The 22,319-nt window shown below is 41.3% G+C and overlaps 1 protein-coding gene across 2 annotated transcripts in view; it reads left to right on the top strand.

Annotated features, from left to right (window-relative positions):
* The window catches only part of GATAD2B (GATA zinc finger domain containing 2B), an 85,400-nt gene that overhangs the window by 57,824 nt on the left and 5,257 nt on the right, over window positions 1-22,319 (top strand). For both annotated transcript variants that reach the window (XM_057543255.1, XM_057543259.1), the window contains 9 exons: window positions 11,831-12,166; window positions 16,148-16,277; window positions 16,956-17,087; window positions 17,399-17,527; window positions 17,984-18,154; window positions 18,845-19,160; window positions 20,178-20,380; window positions 21,313-21,423; window positions 21,581-21,698. In XM_057543255.1, the coding sequence (XP_057399238.1) occupies window positions 11,832-12,166; window positions 16,148-16,277; window positions 16,956-17,087; window positions 17,399-17,527; window positions 17,984-18,154; window positions 18,845-19,160; window positions 20,178-20,380; window positions 21,313-21,423; window positions 21,581-21,698 (1,645 nt within the window). In that variant the 5' untranslated portion in view covers window position 11,831. The remainder of the gene's footprint in view (window positions 1-11,830; window positions 12,167-16,147; window positions 16,278-16,955; window positions 17,088-17,398; window positions 17,528-17,983; window positions 18,155-18,844; window positions 19,161-20,177; window positions 20,381-21,312; window positions 21,424-21,580; window positions 21,699-22,319) is intronic.

The following is a 22,319-nucleotide window of genomic DNA, read 5'->3' as shown; positions in this document are numbered from 1 at the left end:
GGCGCACGGGCTCGGTAGTTGTGTATCGCAGGCTCTAGAGCACAGGCTCAGTAGTTGTGGCGCACGGGCTTCATTGCTCCGCGGCATGTGGGATCTTCCCGGACCAGGGCTTGAACCCGTGTCCCCTGCATTGGCAGGCGGATTCTTAACCACTGTGCCACCAGAGAAGCCCTTCTTTCAGTATTTTAAAGATGTTGCTGTCTTCTCTTTTGCATTGTTTCCAGCAAGAAATCTGATGTTATCCTTATCTTTACATGTGATCATGTTTTTTTTTAGTTTTTTGTTTTTTTTTTTTGATGTGGACCGTTTTTTTAAAAGTCTTTATTGAATTTGTTACAGTATTGCTTCTTTTTTTATTGTTTTTGTTTGTTTATACTGCAGGTTCTTATTAGTCATCAATTTTTTTTAAAATAAATTTTATATTCTTTTTTTTTTTTAATTTTTATTTATTTATTTATGGCTGTGTTGGGTCTTCGCCCCTGTGCAAGGGCTCTCTCCAGTTGCGGCAAGTGGGGGCCACGTCTTCGCCCCGTGCAAGGGCTCTCTCCAGTTGCGGCAAGTGGGGGCCACTCTTCATCGCGGTGCGCGGGCCTCTCACTATCGCGGCCTCTCCCGTTGCGGAGCACAGGCTCCAGACGCGCAGGCTCAGTAATTGTGGCTCACGGGCCCAGTTGCTCCGCGGCATGTGGGATCCTCCCAGACCAGGGCTTGAACCCGTGTCCCCTGCATTGGCAGGCAGATTCTCAACCACTGTGCCACCAGGGAAGCCCTAGTCATCAATTTTATACACATCAGTGTATACATATCAATCCCAATCGCCCAATTCAGCACACCACCATCCCCACCCCACTGCGGTTTTCCCCCCTTGGCGTCCATATGTTTGTTCTCTACATCTGTGTCTCAACTTCTGCCCTGCAAACCGGTTCATCTGTACCATTTTTCTAGGTTCCACATACATGCGTTAATATACAATATTTGTTCTTCTCTTTCTGACTTACTTCACTCTGTATGACAGTCTCTAGATCCATCCACGTCTCAACAAATGACTCAATTTCGTTCCTTTTTATGGCTGAGTAATATTCCATTGTATATATGTACCACAACTTCTTTGCTTCTGTTTTATGTTTTGGTTTTTTGGCCGTGAGGCATGTGGGATCTTAGCTCCCGGACCAGGGATCGAACCCGCACCCCTTGCATTGGAAGGCAAAGTCTTAACCACTGGACCGCTAAGGAAGTCCCTTTATAGTAGTTTTGAGCAATTTGATTATGATGTCCCTTGGTGTAGTTTTTATCATGTTTCTTGTGCTTCGGGTTTTTTGAGGTTCTTGTATTTGTAGGTTTATAGTTTTCATCATTTATTCATTTTGACTGTTTTTTCTTTTCTTTATTCTTCTTTTGGCTGTGTTGGGTCTTAGTCGCTGCGCGCGGGCTTTCTCTAGTTGTGGCGAGCAGGAGCTACTCTTCGTTGTGGTAGGCGGGCCTCTAATTGCAGTGGCTTTTCTTGTTGCGGAGCACAGGCTCTAGGCATGCGGGCTTCAGTAGCTGTGGTGCACGGACTTAGTTGCTCTGTGGCATGTGTAGTTGTGGTGCACGAACTTAGTTGCTCTGCAGCATGTGGGATCTTCCTGGACCAGGGATGGAACCGATGTTCCCTGCATTGGCAGGCGGATTCTTAACAACTGTGCCACCAGGGAAGTCCTCATTTTGGCCATTATTTCTTCATATATTTTTTTTTTGTGCACTTTATCTCTCTCCTCTTTTTTTATTTTTTTTTTATTTTATTTATTTATTTATTTATTTATTTTTGGCTGTGCTGGGTCTTCGGTTCGTGCGAGGGCTTTCTCTAGTTGCGGCAAGTGGGGGCCACTCTTCATCGCGGTGCGGGGACCGCTCTTCATCGCGGTGCGCGGGCCTTTCACTATCGCGGCCCCTCCCGTTGCGGGGCACAGGCTCCAGACGCGCAGGCTCAGCAGCTGTGGCTCACGGGCCCAGCTGCTCCGTGGCATGTGGGATCTTCCCAGACCAGGGCTCGAACCCGTGTCTCCTGCATTAGCAGGCAGATTCTCAACCACTGCGCCACCAGGGAAGCCCTCTCTCTCCTCTTTTTGAGGGACTCCAATTATCTGTATACTAGGCTACTTAAAGTTGTCCCCTCGTCCCCTGAGACTCTTCTTATTTTTTCTTTTTTTTCTATCTTTGATTTTATTTCATTTTTAAAGATTTTTTTGATGTGGACCATTTTTAGTCTTTATTGAATTTGTTACAATATTGCTTCTTTTTTTTTTTTTTAACATCTTTATTGGAGTATAATTGCCTTACAATGGTGTGTTAGTTTCTGCTTTATAACAAAGTGAATCAGCTATACATATACATATATCCCCATATCTTCTCCCTCTTGCGTCTCCCTCCCACCCTCCCTATTCCACCCCTCTAGGTGGTCACTGCTTCTGTTTTTATGTTTTGGTTTTTTGGCCGTGAGACCTTAGCTCCCTGACCAGGGATTGAACCTGCACCCCCTGCATTGGAACCAAAGTCTTAACCTCTGGACTGCCAGGGAAGTCCATCTTTGTTTGATTTTAGATAATATTTATTGCTATGTCTTCTGGTTCAGTAGTCTTTTTTTCCTGTAATATCTAATCTGCTTAGTATCATCCATTGTACTTTTTAACATCTTTATTGAGATATATTTCACATACCATAAAATTCACCCATTTATATACAGTTCAGTGGTTTTAGTATAGTCACAGAGTTGTGCAACTGTTACCACAATCTAAGATTAGCACGTGTTCATCACTCCAAAAAGAACCTGCCTACCCTTTAGCAGTCATTCCCTGTTTTGCCCCTCTCCTCAGCCCTAGGCAACCACTAACTGCTTTTCTGTTTCCATAGATTTGCCTATTCTGGACTTTTCATATAAATGGAATCATACAATATAAGGCCTTTTGTGTCTGGCTTCCTTTACTTAGCATAATGTTTTCAGGGTTCATCTATGTTGTAACATGCATCAGCACTTCATTCCTTTTTATGGCTATTATACATTGTATATGTATATACAACGACTTTATATCCATTGTATGGATATACCACATTTTGTTTATCTGTTCATCAGTTAATGGACATTTGGGTTGTTTCCACTTTTTGGCTATTGTGAATAATGCCGCTGTGAGCACTCATGTACAGGTTTTTGTGTAGAGATAATGTTTTTGGTGCTCTTGGGTATATACCTAGCAATGGAATTGCTAGGTTATATGGTAACTCTATGTTTAACTTTGTGAGGAACTGCCAAGCTCTTTTCCAAAGTGGTTGTGCCATTTTACATTCCTACCAGCAGTGTGTGAAGATTCCAGTTTCTCTACATGCTGAATACTTAACCTGTCTTTTTTTATGATAGCCATCTTTCTGCAGTTCTTACTTCTATGGTACTCTGTCCTTTTTGAAATCTAGCTGCCTTTGTCTCACTGTACGCTTACACCCTCATCTCCCTCTCTTGAACTCAGGAGTCTGCCTGGCACTGCCTCATTTCCCCCTCCCCACATCATGTCCTAGAAACTCTCCTATGGCAGAGTTCCCTGGCAGTCCAGTGGTTAAGGCTCTGTGCTTCCACTGCGGGGGGTGCGGGTTCCATTCCTGGTCAGGGAACTATGATCCCACATGCCATGAGGCCAAAAAATAAATAAATAAAAGGGTTTTTAAAAAAAAAAAAGAAACTCTCCTATGGCAATAAACGAGTGCAGTTGTAGAGCTCACCTCATTTGTTTCCTGTCCCTCTGGGATCACTATCCTTTGTTGCCTGATGTCCAGTGTCTTGAAAACCTTGTTTCATGTATTTTGTCTGGAGGTTTTTTGTTATTTCAGGTGAGAGGGCAAATCTGTCCTGTGTTACAGAATCTTGGCCAGAAGTGGAAATCACAGCATTGGTTTAAACATCGACATATTGGTGCCTAAATGTTGAATTGGAGAATGATTACTAAATCAAATATTTTTTGCTGTGGAGTTCTACACAGCAGTTAAAACAAATGAACTAGTGCTTCATGTATTTACTTGGATAAATTTTAAATATTACAAAATTAAACATTGAAAAGCAAAATGAAAAAGGATACATACAAGAGCTACTTTTTTTAAAATTTATTTATTTGGCTGTGCCAGGTCTTAGTTCAGCATGCGGGAATCTTTTAGCTGCGGCATGTGGAATCCCAGCTGCAGCATGTGGGATCCAGTTCCCTGACCAGGGATCAACCCGTGTCCCCTGCACTGGGAGCGCGGAGTCCTAGCCACTGGACGGCCAGGGAAGTCCCAAGAGCTACTTTTAAAAATACACGAAGTAGGGAATTGTTTAGGTGCGGTGTGGCCTAAACAAACAAATGAATAAATAAATACTATACTATGTACTATTTATGGTTACATATATATGTAATAGAATGATAACAAATCCATCATAATGCCTTTCTCTGGGAAGGGAAGAAGGGAGGGTAGAGAATGGTTTGGTGGGAAAGTGACACAGAGTGCTTCAAGTGTATCTGTAAAGTTTAATTCACTAAAAATAAATTAATATTTCTCTAATGTGATTAAATGAGGGAATAAATATAAAGGGCCTTGTACATTGCCTAGTAAATAAAAGGCAGCTCAGTAGATATTAATTCATTTTGCTCACCTCTATCCCTCCTCTTCCCTCTCAGGATCTTCTAAAAGTTTTCGCTGCAGACCTGTATTTTGATTTGGGGCTAACAATGAGTCAAAAACTTGACAAGCATGAATCTAAAGCTTTGTCACCATCTGGCCATTCTTGTTTTTTACAACAGTCAACAGTAAATTTAAAGCTGGACAATTTTCTGCTGTAATTGTTAGACACAATTAAGTACTCTCCTTTAATTTGTTGACACGTCATGCTTTCCTAGTTTCCCCCTAGCTCTCTTAGTTTCCTCTGACCAGCCAATCCTTAAATGTAGGTATTGCCCAAGGTTCTATCCTTGGCTCTTTTCCTTCTGAGTATATATTCATTTCTTTTTCTGGACAGTTTCACTCATCCCTGTACATTACTTCAATTACCTCCTTTACCTGTTCAAATATTTATCTCCAACTGTGGCCTGAACTCTGGCTCTCTTGTTTGTGTGCCATGTATCCACCTGTTTATTGGATATCTCCACTTTGATTTCATTTCAGCACTTCTGACAGAGTTATCTATTCTTTAGGATATTTTCAGTTTAGGTAACAGAAAACCCAGTTCATACTGGCTTAAACATTAAAGGAATTTATTGGTCTGTGTAACAGGACTAGCTTCAAAGTAGTTTGATCTGGTGGCACAGCTATGTAATTAGCTCTCCTCTCAGTATTCTACTGTGCACAGTGTCTGCTTTATCTGCAAGCTGCCTTCCCTCATGGTCACAAGATGGCTGCCAATAGCAGCACACCAGTGTTACATATTTTCTCATTCAGAGGAGGATAATAAAATTGATAGGACTTGGTGACTTAGATTTAAGAGTCTGGAAAAGTCAAAGATGATTTCCAGGCTTCTAGCTTTTGCCTCTGGATGAATTGAATTCTCTTCATTATGAGGAAGAAAAGCAGGATATAGGGAAGGCAGAGGAAATGAGTTCTTGTAACATCTAAGTACTTTAGTTATATGCACGTCTGTCTCCTATCAGAATGAAATTGTTAAAGACAGTAACCTGGTCTTTTTTCACCTTTACTCCTAGTACCTAACCCTGAACTTGGCACATAGTATATATGTAATGTCTGGGGGGGAATGGATGTGTTAGATGCATGTGCAAATACATGAATACACAACACTGCTTCTTAAGATTCTCTCTCTCTGAGTAGCGAGATGTACTGTGTAATCGATTTTTTTTTTTTTTTGAAATAGCTGTAAAATGTATAATAGATTTTTGAAGTGAGCTAGACCTGCGTTGGAATTCCAGATTCACTATCCAAAGCTTTGCAGTCTTGGGATACTTGATTTGGCACTTTTTCCCACCTCTAAAGTAGAAATAGTATCACTTAGTAACTTGTTGAGGTAATTTAAATAAGAATACATAATAAAGTAGCTAGTAGCATGTTTGACTTTTAAGTAGATACTTAAGAAATATTAGTTATTATTTGCAGCCCAGAAGAAACAAAAAAGTTGGATTAGGCATTAAAAGGCAACATACAACATTCATTTTACAGAATTTTTGTTTTACTTTTTGGAGAGGAATTTGTGTGTGACAAACTTACATTGAATATTATTTTTACAACTTTATTGGAGTATAATTTAAGTGTATGATTCAGTGATTTTTTTTTTTTTTTAAAGTAAATGTGCAGGGACTTCCCTGGTGGTCCAGTGGTTAAGACTCCTCGCTACCAGTGCAGGGGGTATGGGTTCAGTCCCTGGTCAGGGAACTAAGATCCCACATGACTCGTGGCGCAGACAATAAGTAGATAGATAGATAGAGTTGTGCGGCTGTCACTACAATAAAGTTTTAGATCACCCCCAAAAGATCACTTTTGCCCATTTTTAATCAGTCTCTATTACATTGGATTCTTTTTATTGTGGCAAAATATACATAAAATAAAATTTACTATTTTAAACATTTTAAAGTGTACAGTTCAGCTATGAGTACTTTCGCAATGTTGTGCAGCCATCACTACTATCCATTTAAGAACTTTTTCTTCATCCCAGAGACATTGTTCCCATTAAATAATAACTCCTTACTACCTTCTCTCCACCCCCAGCCACGATAGCCTCTATTCTGCTTTTTCTCTATGAATATGCCTATTTTAGGTACCTCATATAAGTGGAACCATAAAATACTTGCCCTTCTGACTAAGTAAAGTCAGTGTCTGGCTGACTTTACTTAGTATGATTGTTTTCAAGATTCATCCATATTTCATTGGATTTTGAAGCAGGCATGGCTGTGAGTACATAAAGTTGGGCCAGTAAAGTCAAGAGTGGGCAACGAAATTTTGGTCAGAGTTCTCAAGCCATCTATTGAGAAAGATTACTTACCTCAGACATTCAAATATCTGGTTCTGGTTTTTCCCAACTTCCAGTGTACCCATTTATGTCATTATAATAAAGAGGAAATTTTTTGAACTGATTTCAGCTATTCGTAGAACTATCAGTTGAAGAAGCCAAGCTAATAATGGCATCCCAAATTCCATTCAGCTCCAGGTTGTTGAAATTTGCCATTTTGTCATATACTTTCAGTGCTCATAAATATAATTTATCTCAAAACTTAGAACACTGTACTGTGTTAATATACACTCATATATTTTGCTGTGTACTTTTCTGAAGTACTTTTTTCATCTAGGTGTATAATTAGTTGAGTGATAGACTTTTTTTTTTTTCTTTTTAAAGAAGGGTTTCTATTTATTTATTTATTTAGGCTGTGTTGGGTCTTCGTTTCTATGCAAGGGCTCTCTCTAGTTGTGGCAAGCTGGGGCCACTCTTCATCGCGTCCTCTCTTGTTGCAGAGCACAGGCTCCAGACGTGCAGGCTAAGCAGCCGTGGCCCACGGGCCCAGCCGCTCCACGGCACGTGGGATCTTCCCAGACCAGGGCTCGAACCCGTGTCCCCTGCACTAGCAGGCAGACTCCCAACCCCTGCGCCACCAGGGAAGCCCAAGTGACAGACTTTTTACCATCTGCAACTCCTCATGGTATTCTCAATCATACTCTCAATATGAGGTGTTGATCAAGTTACCCAAGACATTGTTATTGTAGAGTTAGGGTTTAAATTTTTTTTTTTTTTTAAACATAGGCGTAGAGGATCCTGCCCTAGACTGCACCTTTTGCTCGGGGAAGGTTTTTTTTTTTTTAAATTAATTAATTAATTTATTTTTGGCTGTGTTGTGTCCTCGTTTCTGTGCGAGGGCTTTCTCTAGTTGCGGAAAGTGGGGGCCACTCTTCATCGCAGTGCGCGGGCGTCTCACTATCCTGGCCTCTCTTGTTGCGGAGCACAGGCTCCAGACGTGCAGGCTCAGTAGTTGTGGCTCACGGGCCCAGTTGCTCCGCGGCATGTGGGATCTTCCCAGACCAGGGCTCGAACCCGTGTCCCCTGCATTGGCAGGCAGACTCTCAACCACTGCGCTGCCAGGGAAGCCCAGGGCTTAACTTTTGATGTTCTGTAGCATTCAACTTTCCAGTCACTCCATCTGGGGGTATTTTTTAAAGGTAAACCACTTCAGAAGTAACACATGTCAAAATAAGAAATCTTTGGGGAACCTGCAGCTAAAGAATGTTTATATATGCTATAATATGTTTCATATCTATAGCTGTTAAAAGAGAATTAAGAGGATATGGAGAAATTTGAACCCTCATAACCCTGGCGGGCCCAGTGGTTGAAACTGTGCTTCCGGGCTTCCCTGGTGGCGCAGTGGTTGAGAATCTACCTGCCAATGCAGGGGACACGGGTTTGAGCCCTGGTCTGGGAAGATCCCACATGCCGCGGAGCAACTGGGCCCGTGAGCCACAACTACTGAGCCTGCGCGTCTGGAGCTTGTGCTCCGCAACAAGAGAGGCCACGATAGTGAGAGGCCCGTGCACCGCGATGAGGGTGGCCCGCACTTGCCGCAACTAGAGAAAGCCCTCGCACAGAAACAAAGACCCAACACAGCCATAAAAACAAAAACAAAAACAAAAAACTGCGCTTCCACTGCAGGGGGCGCATGGGTTTGATCCCTGGTTGGGGAACTAGGATCCCACCTGCCACATGGTGTGGCCAAAAAAAGTGGGAAACAAACCAAATGTCTATAAATTGATAAATGAATAAACAAAATATTATATATTCATACAATGGAATATCATTGGGCCATAAAAAATATGAAGTAATGAATGATATATGCTACAACATGAATGAACCTTAAAAACATAATGCTAGTGGGATAGGGAGGGTGGGAGGGAGATGCAAGAGGGAGGAGATATGGGGATATATGTATATGTATAGCTGATTCACTTTGTTATAAAGCAGAAACTAACACACCATTGTAAAGCGATTATATTCCAATAAAGATGTTAAAAAAAAAAACCCAGGGCTTCCCTGGTGGCGCAGTGGTTGAGAATCCGCCTGCCAATGCAGGGGGCACGGGTTCGAGCCCTGGTCTGGGAAGATCCCACGTGCCGCGGAGCGGCTGGGCCCGTGAGCCACAAGTACTGAGCCTGCGCGTCTGGAGCCTGTGCTCTGCAACAAGAGAGGCCGCGACAGTGAGAGGCCCGCGCACCGCGATGAAGAGTGGCCCCCGCTTGCCACAACTAGAGAAAGCCCTCGCACAGAAATGAAGACCCAACACAGCCAAAAATAAATAAATAAAAATAAGTAAATTAAAAAAAAAAACCCATAATACTAAGTGAAAGAAGTCAGTCACAAAAGACCACATAATGTATGATTTCATTTATATAAAAAGTCCAAAAAATGGGCGGAAGACCTAAATAGATATTTCACCAAGGAAGACATACACAGATGGCCAATAGGCATATGAAGAGATACTCAACATCACTAATTATTAGAGAAATGCAGGTCAAAACTACAGTGAGGTATCACCTCACGCTGGTCAGAATGGCCATTATCAAAAAAGCTAGAAACAATAATTGCTGGAAAGGGTGTGGTGAAAATGGAACCTTCCTACACTGTTGGTGGGAATGTAAATTGATACAACCACTATGGAAGACAGTATGGAGGTTCCTTAAAAAACTAAAAATAGAACTACCATACGACCCAGTAATCCCACTCCTGGGCATATACCCTGAGAAAACGGTAATTCAAAAAGAGTCACGTACCACAATGTTCATCGCAGCTCTATTTACAATAGCCAGGACATGGAAGCACCCTAAGTGTCCATTGACAGATGAATGGATAAAGAAGATGTGGCACATATATACAATGGAATATTACTCAGCCATAAAAAGAAACAAAATTGAGTTATTTGTAGTGAGGTAGATGGACCTAGAGTCTGTCATACAGAGTGAAGTAAGTCAGAAAAACAAATACTGTATGCTAGCACATATATATGGAATCTTAAAAAAAAAAAAGTTACTGATGAACCTAGTTGCAGGGCAGGATAAAGAGGTAGACAGAGAGAGTGGACTTGATGACATGGGGTGGGAGGGCGAAGCTGGGGTGAAGTGAGAGTATCATCGACGTATGTATACTACTGAATGTAAAATAGTTGGCTGGTGGGAGGCAACAGCATAGCACAGGGAGGTCAGCTCCGTGCTTTGCAGTGACCTAGAGAGGGGTGGGATAGGGAGGATGGGAGGGAGGCTCAAGAGGGAGGGGATATGGGAACATGTGTATGCATATGGCTGATTTGCTTTGTTGTACAACAGAAACTAACACAGTATTGTGAAGCAATTATACTCCAATAAAGAGCTCTTAAAAAAAAAAAAGTCCAAAATAGGCAAATTTAGGGACAGAAAGTAAATTAGTGGGGGATAGAGGTGAAGGGGGAAGAGAGTGACTGCTAATGGGTATGGGTTTTTTTAAGGAGGAGATAATGAAAATGTTCTAATACTGATTGTGGTGATGGTTGCACAACTCTGTGGATATACTGAAAACCACTTAATCATACACTTTAAATAGGTGAACTGTATGATATGTGAATTATATCTCAACAAAGCTGTTCTTTAAAAAAGAGAAAGAGAATTAAGAAACATTACCTGAAAATTCAGAGATCTGAGTTCTGACTTTTCTCTGGTCTCCAAAAGGTCTGTTTCCTCTTGCTGGAAATTCTTTTGTTGGTTACTGTTTTTCCTCATTATAACTAGAAGAAAATCAGATAGCTCTTATTTTACTCTGCACTACAGGAAGGAAGATGTCTCAAGTGCATACATATTTTTCTTTGCAAGAGCACCAGTTAACATCGGTAATCTTCTCTGTCCTACTACTTGAATCTGTGAATTATCAAGCCTGGTCTTGTATCTTAGGTATGGTAGTCATATCCTGAGGGTATAGGAATTAAATTTTGTTGAGCCCTCTTCCAAGTGCCCACTTTTACAGATGAAGTTGAGACTTGGGGCGGTAAAGTAACTTATTAAATATTTGACCTTGTAAAAGTAGCAGTTTGAACCTATGTTTTGATGACTCAAAAATTTTTCTTTCCAGTGTCACATTGCTTTTTCCTACCAGGAAGATAACCCTGGATTTAAAAGTGCTGGAGAAATTATGTGTCTAGATTTTGTTAGTGTAAAAAATCAAAATGAGAAGGACAAATGATAATTAGCTTGTCTGTAATAACTTTGCTATATGAGTAAAGAAAATATTACCTTTTATCAGCCTGAGTTCTTCATTAAACAACGCCAAGATACTGAATTTATATAGAATTGAGGGCAAATAACAATGGGCCCCTCTGACCCTTGCTGTATGTATCCAGACAACTGAGGCTTCCTGTTAGATGCCCTTGGTCTCCATCAGTAACATAGACCAATTAAAGATATGCATGGGTGACCTGAGGAACTTCCCATTCATAAAAGAGTCTTCTCCAGGAGAAGAATTTGGTATGAGAATTAAAACCAAAGCATCTGACTTCTGAGCATGCATGCACAGAAAGCCAGTCACAAAAGACTGTTTACTTTTTTGAGAGATGTAGGCTCTTAATGGACTATCCAGGTGAGAATGGTGTTTGGTTTCAGGCATCTATACAGTAAGAACCTCAGTGACTGGAAAGCGTTTGAAGTTTACTTTCACTGCTGAGGTTGAGAGATGAAATCTCCTTTAATATAGATCATCTAGGAAGTTATAGGGTAGAATGTTAGCTCAGTTAACTTTGACCTTCCATGTATATACCTATGATTCTTCTTTCCTTATGGACTATTTAAGGGACTTTATTCTGATAAAGCACTTGTATATTTCTTTCCATAGGATGGATAGAATGACAGAGGATGCTCTTCGCCTGAATCTGTTGAAGCGGAGCTTGGACCCAGCTGATGAGCGAGATGATGTTTTGGCTAAGCGACTCAAAATGGAGGGGCACGAGGCCATGGAACGTCTGAAAATGTTGGCATTGCTCAAACGGAAGGATTTGGCAAATCTTGAAGTGCCACATGAGTTACCCACCAAACAGGATGGCAGTGGTGTCAAGGGCTATGAAGAGAAGCTCAATGGGAATCTCAGGCCTCATGGAGACAACAGGACTGCTGGAAGGCCAGGCAAAGAAAACATCAATGATGAGCCTGTGGATATGAGTGCTAGACGGAGGTATGGCTTAGTTCAGCTGCCTCCATAGATAGGGTCTTCTCATAAACTAAGCCTATGAAAAAGGAATGACTTCCAATGAGAGGAGGGTGTTTTTCATCTTAAAGCTTCTTGAATGAAGACGTATCTGTGCTGTCTGGCTTGACCGTGAATTCCTCTTGTTTCTAGATGAAACTAGGTGCCTCCAAAAATTATTATCCTTAAGATAAAGTGGCCATTTCTGGATAAAGGAGGCACTAAGAGTTGATACCCAATTAGAAGCGAGTTAATATACACTTTCACTCTAATCTTATGGCCATTTTAGGAGGGAAGAACAGCCTTTTCTTCAGATCATCCCAAGAGTTTTAGGAATGTGTTTATTATGGAGACCCAGCTTTTATTACATCAAAGAGCATGGGCCTGTCTTTTCTTGTGTCAACAAGGAACTTTGTGTGCTAATCCTCTACATTCTTACTTCATTTGTGCCGCATTCCCCAAGCCCCATATGTGCATACACTTTCACTTATATGAGTACACTCATGCTTGTGCTGTTTCTCTCTTTCTCATACATACGCACAGCACACAAGCACATGTTTTCACAGGTCTTGGTCAAGGTTGAGTACTTGGAACTGTGGAGAACACAATATAAAGAGGTACCAAGAACTGGCTGAGGTTAGAGTCTACCTGAACAGTGAATCATAGTATAGACAGCCCTAATTTTAAGAACATTCAGTTTATTCATGGTTCAGAAACACCTGATAGACATGAGAATTACTCTTCACTGTTCAGTTGCCCTCCAGTTGACCTTGCTGACTTTGTCCTAGGACTGATCTAAAGCAGGATCCTTAAGAAGCTGGACTGATGCAGAAAGAAGAAAAAAGGAAGGAATGGTTTACAATCTTACTTGGGTTTCTTTCTCTACCTTTTAATGTTTACTTATTAGTATTGTCCCAGAATTATTTTTTTAAACCACACCTAGTAGGGGAACATTGTCTTGGTAATAGCATTAAAACCCTTAGGAAACTTCAGGTAAGTTCTCTAGTGGTTGTGGAAGAAGAGAAAAATTCTTGGGAGCTATACATAGTATTGGCAGAGTATTATGAAAGTAGATTAATCCTTAGATCCTTTTAGAAAAAAAGAAAGTGGGTGAATGAGATAATGCACCTGAGTAACCCACTTGCCCCATAATCACCCTTAACCTTCTGGGGCAGATGACTAATCCTACTTCACTGGGGACAATGAAGAGGAGAAATGTTAGGTGGATTCCTTACATGCACATTGGAACTGAAAATGTGTTTTTCATAGAAACATTGTTACACATTTTGATAAGATCTCAGTTCTGTTGGAATTACAGTATATCACAGATACATTCTGTATTGAAAAGAGTACCCTGAAAACTCTACCAGTGTGTTTAATTTTATTAGAGGAATGAACTTTTGAAATTTGATTCTTTGGAAACTGGGAACTGTTTTTAATGGTCTCCAGGAAAAGAGGCTTGATGTAAACCATCTAGATCGCCATTCTGCGTGAAAAAATAGGCCCTATCTGCCCTGTCGTCCTTCTTCCCTTTCACCAGACCAGATATACTGACAGCTATTTCCACTTAGCCTAAAGCTTATTGTAAGAATGAACAAGACTGATAGATTGCTCAGCATGGAGAACAATGGTTTATTTGATGTGGATAAAAAAGGAGGAGGGAATTGGAATTTAAAAGCAGAAAGAAGGAAGGGCTCTTGATGTGATAGCCATAATTGCCTAAATATCTTTTTTGCCATCAGTTGGGCAAGTTATGATGTCTGTGAAATAAGATATGCATGAAACCAACACTGCTTATGTTTTGGAATGCTGTCGAGACGTAGCAGTTTTCTTTCTGGTTTTGTTTTTACTACCTGGAAAAGGATTAGGAGTTTTATAGTTTCTGGGAATCTGCCAGTCTGAGTCACAAAATGATGTCAGCAGCAAGTCTGGCTTTTAATATTATCTAATTGGTAGGGTTTCATACTTAAGAACACCAAATATTGTAAATCATATATGTGTTTGGGAAAGTAGCAAAATAATTTCTGTCCCCGGAAAAGCTTAATAAATGAGGCCAGAATTCCAGGTCAAAAGTTAAAAAAAAAACAATTGAGGAATGAAACTTGACTTGGGCTTTGCCTTACCTGTGCTATCTATCTAATGTGAGTCTGATTATATCTGGGAATAAAATATCATTTAGGGTTTTCTCAGATACAACTTCCTCACAAATGTCGCTCAATTCCAAAATCTCCACGTAGGAATGTCTCTGCTTGTCCTGTTGCTGGACAGTCCTTAAGCAGTAGGTGGCACTCATTTGAGCAAGGAAGAATTCCTTAGGTTAGAAATAATCTGTGAGGTGTGTATCTAGCCAGGACCAGGATGGAAAGAGTTCTGACTGTCGATGTAATAAGCATTGGGGAATCATGTAGAAGAAGTAGAAATCTACCAGACCTCAAAGTTGTTCACCCATGTTCTTGTTAGGGATGGGGAAGGGGGGGCATGAAGGAATATAGAAATGATAAGTAAAAATTCAAACTCTTCCTTTAGGCCTGACCATTACTCCAGGAACTTGGGGTTAGAGAATGGAAGGTTCTTTTTTCCCTCTAGTGACTTCTTTTTCTGTAAGCCTACATTCTCAGCTTGCTGTGTCTGTGAGCAGTGGTTATAGAGTGATCCAGACAAACTTAATAGTTCCCAAGATAGTCATTATTATCACTGTCTCCCTACTTTATTTCCTCAGCTAAATTTGGTTGTTTTAGTAACTCAGTTTTACCCTGTTGAGGAATTGAATGCCTATCCCAACCATCCAGGGTGCCTTGTTCAAAAGGCATCCAAGTCCCAACAGTACCTGAGGCAAGAGGCCCTGAGAAATGGTCGGAGGCTCTCAGGACTATAAAGATCTGTGGTTATAAAAGGTTTGAGTTACCTGTTTAAATAAGATCTAAGAACACATTGTTTTAGACCTACATACTCCTGACTACACTATAGATCTCAAAGAAGTAGGGTCAGCGAAGATAACTCTGAGTTAAGAAATCAGAGGAGAGTTAGAGGATATGGTCGCTGACTTGGGAACCTATGGCAATTAGAATTTGCAGGATTCTTGTTATCCAGGTCTTATGCAGTGAGTGCCATTTCTCATGATTTTAGAGGGACAAGATGCTCTTAAGGCTTGCCCCAGGAAGATCAAAACCAGAGTTGTCTAATAAATAGGATTGGCCATAAGGCATAGCCAGTGTGGAAGATTTAGATTCCAAAGTCATTTCTAGAGAATTTCTTTCTGAGGGAAGTTGCTAAGTAGAACGCGCAAGTAGATGCAAGTCCCATATATTTAATTCTGGAGTTTCAGTCCTCCAGAAGGCTGTAGACATTTATACTTAGCACTGTCCATTCCCTCAAGCCATTGACAACAGTACCTTCTTTTGGCCTTAACTCTTGACAGGATAGACTGTCAGTGGAGTTGTCATGTAACCTCCTTTCTTGTAAATTGTCAGATAGGCAGGACCATGTTATCAGTATCATGGGTTGCCTCCTTAGCGATGTGTCATCTGTATCTGGGGTGGACAAGTAGGCTCTGCTGCCTTTGTCTTTCTTCCCCTGTGAAGCTAACCATTTCCTTCTTGACCTTCTCTGTAACTAACAAGACAACCCCAAAGGAGACTGAGATATAAGGAAAACATTTGGAATTTTGATTAAAATCAGTGTGATAAAAACACTCACCTCTTTTTCCCATTCCTAAAGCCAGTCAGTGTCTTTCTGTCTGCATCTTCTGTAAGGAATTTAGATGGGAAAAATACTTTTGCTGAGGTTTTGCCATTACTTACATCTTGGTGTCTACTTTATCCTTTGATTTGGGTGTCTCTGTCTTTCCCTGGGTGAATCAGGACAGACTTAAGTTCCCTTGAATTTCTTTGGTCAGTGTAGAAAAGTTTTCTGAACTTTTCTATGAACTTTCACTGTTGGAAGTGCCTTAATTTTTCTTCTCTTGTCTAGTGAGCCAGACCGAGGAAGGCTAACTCCCTCCCCAGACATCATTGTTTTGTCTGATAATGAGGCTTCCAGTCCCCGTTCCAGCTCCCGAATGGAAGAAAGACTCAAAGCAGCCAACCTAGAGATGTTTAAGGTAAAGAAAAGAAAGATTCCTTTCTTCATTTTTTGCTTCTACTATTCTCTTTAATTCCTTGAGAGTCCCATTTCTGGTTTTTTAGTGTTTACTTTTTGGATCTAAAAACTACCCATTGATGAAACTCTTCTTATGTGATTCTCAACCTCAAAGGTGTGCCCTTTTAGAGGGAACTATTAGAATCAAGTGGAGAAGAGAGTTTGAAAACGCATATTCAATATAATTTATCTTTGGAAAATGAAAACTTCATAATTCAAGTCATGTAAAGTAAACTCTTAGCTAGAAGGATACATTCTATACTCTATCCTGGGTCTCAGAATATGGAGGAATTCCTAAGTTTTCATGTACTTCTAGAGGAAACATGGCTTTAAAAGATTGAGAAACATTATTTTAAAGGAAAGCAATATCTCCCTTTGGCTGTTCTTCTACTTTGCCAGGAATCTGGTTAATTAGCATTTATATGTGGTCTTTTCTTTCATTCTGTAAGCAGTTTTTGAGTACCTACTGAATACCAGGCACTGTGCCAGACTGTGTGCTAGGGACACAAAGATAACAATTCCATTGCCCCTTGTGCTTCTTGTGGAAGGTGGAGGTTTGGGACCTCAAAGAAGAGATCATCTTGCAGGAAAGGACTCTGAGTAACTGCTGCCATAGCTGATAGTCTCCATGTTTCCTCAGGGGAAAGGCATTGAGGAACGGCAGCAGCTCATCAAGCAGCTGAGAGATGAGCTGAGATTGGAAGAAGCCCGACTGGTGCTGTTAAAGAAACTGAGACAGAGTCAGCTACAGAAAGAGAATGTCGTCCAGAAGGTACTGTGCCTGAGAAGGAAGGGACTAGCAGAAAGCAAAGAAAAACTGGTTTGAGAATGGGCTACCCCAGGTAGATTCAGCTTGGTGGCTCATTCTTCTCTGGTTCCATGGTTTTTAGTCTCTAGGAATAGTGATTTTTTAAAAATCTTGGGCCTTAATCAAGAAAACCGTGATTCTGTTTTTCTTATTTTCCCTTCTGGTCAACAGGAGCTTCAGACTGACAAGGAGTTTCGAAAGTCTAAAAGTGTACCAAATTTCTACCTCTGATTATTAGCCTTTTCCACTGTCTCATTTTCTCTTCTCTCTCCCAGACTCCAGTTGTACAGAATGCAGCATCTATTGTTCAGCCATCTCCTGCCCATGTGGGACAGCAAGGCCTCTCCAAGCTTCCCTCCCGGCCTGGGGCCCAAGGGGTTGAACAGAATTTGAGGACATTGCAGGTATGTGACCCATAGGGTGATCTTAGTTTCAGGGGGCCCTGTTATCCTATCTCTGTTTTGGTGCTTTTGTGAAGATAATAGAAGAACCTGGCCTTGATAGAGGTGTTATTACCATAGATAGTCCTGTTGGTCCTTAATGGCATGATTTAGTCTGCAGTAGAAGGATGAATAACTAATCTTCCCACCGTAGTCTTTCTTTTCCAGAGGTTTCCAGCTTAGCCCTTTTCCATAGAGGGTTAAATAGTTTATACCAAAGAAGCCAGGGAATTCCTAACCACTAATCAGGTTTTATAGTGGTGGTAGATTTATCCCCAAAGATCCTTAGACAAAATTACCAAGTCTGACTATGTTTCTGTGTTTCCACTTAGCTATGTATTATAGGCAGTGTTTTCTCTTTGGCATTTTGTGAAGCGTTTTACCGCTATGACTATATCTTTTCCTCTTCTTCCCGTTCAGGGTCACAGTGTTATCCGTTCAGCGACCAATACCACCCTCCCACACATGTTAATGTCTCAACGTGTGATTGCGCCAAACCCAGCCCAGCTACAGGGTCAGCGGGGCCCACCTAAGCCCGGCCTTGTACGCACCACAACACCCAATATGAATCCCGCCATCAATTACCAACCGGTAAGAGGGAGCCCTCATGGGGAAACAGAGAAATCTTTTATTTGCTTTCCCTGTTGAAAGGACCATAGATTTTAAGTTTGGGGACACTGAGAAACTCTAGGACAACAAAGGTAATTTTGGTGGGTTGACAGTGGTCCCAAAAGTGGAAACGCTGAGGAATTATGTAGTAGTAGAGAAGAAAGGTTATATGCAGCAGAGCAACAGTAAGCTAAAATCTGCCTAGAAGAAAGAGAGAGAGGGATCTAAGGAATAAGAAGCATAAAGGATGCATGACAAAGCATCCCAAATCTTTATTTTTCTCTTAGCAGTTTTATTTTTATTTATTTATTTGGTTGCACTGGGTCTTAGTTGCAGCAGGCGGGCTCCTTAGTTGCAGCATGCATGTGGGATCTAGTTCCCTGACCAGGGATCGAACCGGGGCCCCCTGCATTGGGAACGTGGAGTCTTAACCACTGTGCCACCAGAGAAGTCTCTCTCTCAGCAGTTTTAGTTCATAGCCACTATCATTCTCCTTTCTTATGTGCCAGAGTCCTTTTTCAGTGGAGAAGTTGGACGCCTCATGTCTTTTTCTGAGTTTGGGGGAAGCTAAGTAGTTCAGACTAGGATCAGATAGTGTCCTCTGCCACGAAAGTAAGAATTGGTTCTTTCTCCTACATACCATCACTGACCCCTATACTCAATCTATTTCAGCAGTCAAGTTCTTCTGTTCCCTGTCAGCGTACAACATCCTCTGCCATCTATATGAACCTTGCCTCCCATATTCAGCCAGGGACCGTGAACAGGGTGTCCTCACCACTTCCTAGCCCCAGCGCCATGACTGATGCTGCCAACTCACAGGCTGCAGCCAAATTGGCTCTTCGCAAACAGCTGGAAAAGACACTCCTGGAGATTCCACCCCCTAAACCACCTGCTCCCTTGCTTCATTTCCTGCCTAGTGCAGCCAATAGTGAGTTCATCTACATGGTAGGCTTGGAAGAAGTCGTACAGAGTGTCATCGACAGCCAAGGTAAGGCTGTTTGTTGGTCAGTCTTTTTATCTAAACGAGAAGTTGCCAAACCTGGTTGATATGGGCAGAGTATTGCATGGTACTGTGTAATATTAAATAGTCTCTCTTTACTATTGCCAAACCACCTCCCATCTCTGATTCGGAGACTGTTGAGGAGCAGCGTATCAAAAAGCTTTTTGTGTGTCTGTGTATCTTAGACTTAGTATTTTTGTTGTGTATTTTGTATATCTTGTCTATTTTTTGCAGTATATCGTTAGCTTTTTTAAATGTGCCTAGCGTGATGCATGCATAATTTGAAGACTAGAACACTTATTTTTAATGTTAGTGTTTATGTGGCATTGTGCTTGCATTATTATATTCAGTCCCTGCTGTTTGAGTGCTTTTAGTTGAGAAAATAGACTGATAAAGATAACTAGGACCACGTAAAAGCTGTAAACCAACACTGAACTATAAAGTATTAATAACATCACACAGTCTATTCTGACAAAAGTTATTAAGCCTGAATTTCTAAACATAAGGACTTAGGGGAACACCTGAGGAAAGTGCCTAAAGGGCTCAGTATTGGCTATAAACAGATCACAAAGTGAATAACTCAGACACTGATAGGTAAAAATTATGAATGTATATGATAGGGATAAGTGTGGTCTGAGGTAAAGAGATGCTAAGAAGCAAAAGTACTGGTTGAATTAGGTGGAGCCCTTTGACTGAACTGACACACATTTTCTTCTCAGTGTGGTGTAATAGGAAATCAGAAAACTTGGGTTCTTGTCCCAGCTTTGTCATTTGGAGCTATGTTTCTTAGACTTAGTTTCCTCATTTGTAAATGGGGATGGTACTGTCTAGTTCCCTGAAGTGATGTTGTTGCAATCAAATGAAATAAAAGTATTTTATAAATTATAGAGTCTCTTTCTTAATTCAGCAGAGTAAACTCCTGGAGAAAGATCATCTGATGAAGAGAAACAGAGGAGATACAGAGGAAATGTGAAACCACTGATTATTCTTTTTGTTGGCATCTAGGGAAAAGCTGTGCCTCACTTCTGCGGGTTGAACCCTTTGTTTGTGCCCAGTGCCGCACAGATTTCACCCCTCACTGGAAGCAAGAAAAGAATGGTAAGATTCTATGTGAGCAATGTATGACCTCCAACCAGAAGAAGGCTCTAAAGGCAGAACACACCAACCGACTGAAAAATGCTTTTGTTAAAGCCCTACAGCAGGAACAGGTAAGAATTCTGACTACTTCTCACCAGCCACCTGCCCAGGTTTGGTTTTCCCAAAAGACAGTTCTTTCTAGTTTAGAGGAGTTGTCTCTGTGATCCCCACAGTCCAGGTGATCTAGGTTTCTGAATCTAAGTTCCTAGAACCTAGAGGTCTGGGTTCCCTTTTTTTTCTTCTTACCATTCTGCCTTTTCCATTTCCATTTGACTGTTTCTGATTGGGTAAGAGCATAATGACATATGGCTGAGCTTAAGGGAAAGGGACAAAAGGCTTGAGACTCTTGGCTTTCCCTGGTAGTACTAAAGAATTCCTCTATTCTTGATTTCATTTCCTTAAACAAATGGATTTTGGTGAGAGGGATTTATATATTTGTACTAGAAATCTCTTTGAGAGAAGTAATTATCTGCAGTCCATATTTGACAAAGAAATGACAAAGGAAAGGGTAGATTATAAAGTAGCCCAATGAAGATTAGTGGTTGCTAGTGTGTGTGAACTCTCATATAGTATTAATAGAATGAGAATATCTTGGAGTGGGGAAGATGTGTTGGGAAGCTCAGATTCTTTTCCACCCCACCGCCCATCAGACCCCTTTGGGTAGCATCATGGGTCTCCTGGAAAATGGGTAGACAAGAGTCAAAAAATAAAACTTAGTAACTCATCAGCCTTAATTAATTACATTAGTCAGCTCATCGCCACCACCCAGATCTCTCCAGCCAACTTCTGAGAGCCAGCTTTCTTGGAGAGAGGGATTCCTAATCATTGAAGTATGTAGGTTACTTGTGCCCAGAGATCTTAGTGCACCTACCCCACCAAACTCTTTTGCCTTTTCCATATCCCTCCAACTAGCTGGCAACATTAGAGATAAGAAGACCTCTAGGTTTTCTGGTTAGGAAATTGGGTGCTGTCCTGCCCAACTTGACCTGATGACTCCCAACAGGAAATTGAACAGCGATTACAGCAGCAGGCAGCACTCTCCCCCACTACGGCTCCAGCTGTGTCCAGTGTCAGTAAACAAGAGACCATAATGAGACATCATACGCTTCGACAGGTGAGGATTTCTCTTGAGGTTTTGTCAGCCATTTATCTCAATTTGTCCTTTCTTCTGCAGACGATCATACTGCTCTTCTGTACTCCCATATCCTTACCTCCCCCTTACACCTTCCATCATGGTAAAGTTATGATCGCTTGTCTCCTCATCATTGCAGGCTCCACAGCCCCAAAGCAGTCTCCAGCGTGGTATACCCACGTCTGCCCGTTCCATGCTTTCCAACTTTGCACAGGCACCCCAGCTGTCTGTGCCAGGTGGCCTCCTTGGTATGCCAGGTAAGAAGGGTTGATCTGAGAACTTTTCTCAGGGATTGACTAATTAGTATGCAATTCTTTAGCAGCCCCTTTAGGTGAATTGTTCTTTCTTTCGTTTTCTGCTCTTTCTTTAGGCCCTACTCCCTTCACTCTTGTTATTTGGCAAAGGTTTGCTAAATCCATATTACGTGCTAGGCACAGTACACTAGGGTTTTAGTGGTGAAAATGACACAGTCCTGTCTAGTGTACCCTCTTAGTGGGCATGTGGTTATTGATCTCCTTTGGCCAGAATAGCAGGGTTAACTGTCCTGATCCAGTTTGAATGACCCAGGGATGCTTCTTTACAGTCAGCAGCCCCAAAACCAAAGCAGATTCAGTAATTCCCTCTTTGTCTTGATTATTTTCCTCTCACCAGTTTTCTCTGACTCTTCTATACCATCAGGACTATGTTTATTATTCCTGGTAGGATTGAAGTTTTGGGAAGACCTCTCCTAAAGCTTGGGAGCAGGGTGGGTAGTTGCTACTGAAATAAAGCTTAACTGAGTCTGCAAAGATGTAGACAGCTTCTAATGTTTCCTCTGCATCTCCACCACTGCAGCCCCAGGGTAGTGCGGAAGAAGGTGTCATTTCCTCTTTTAATAC

Source organism: Balaenoptera acutorostrata, chromosome 1, assembly GCF_949987535.1.
Source record: "Balaenoptera acutorostrata chromosome 1, mBalAcu1.1, whole genome shotgun sequence".
Classification (NCBI taxonomy): Eukaryota; Metazoa; Chordata; class Mammalia; order Artiodactyla; family Balaenopteridae; genus Balaenoptera; species Balaenoptera acutorostrata.
This window is presented reverse-complemented; position numbering and strand designations above follow the sequence as displayed.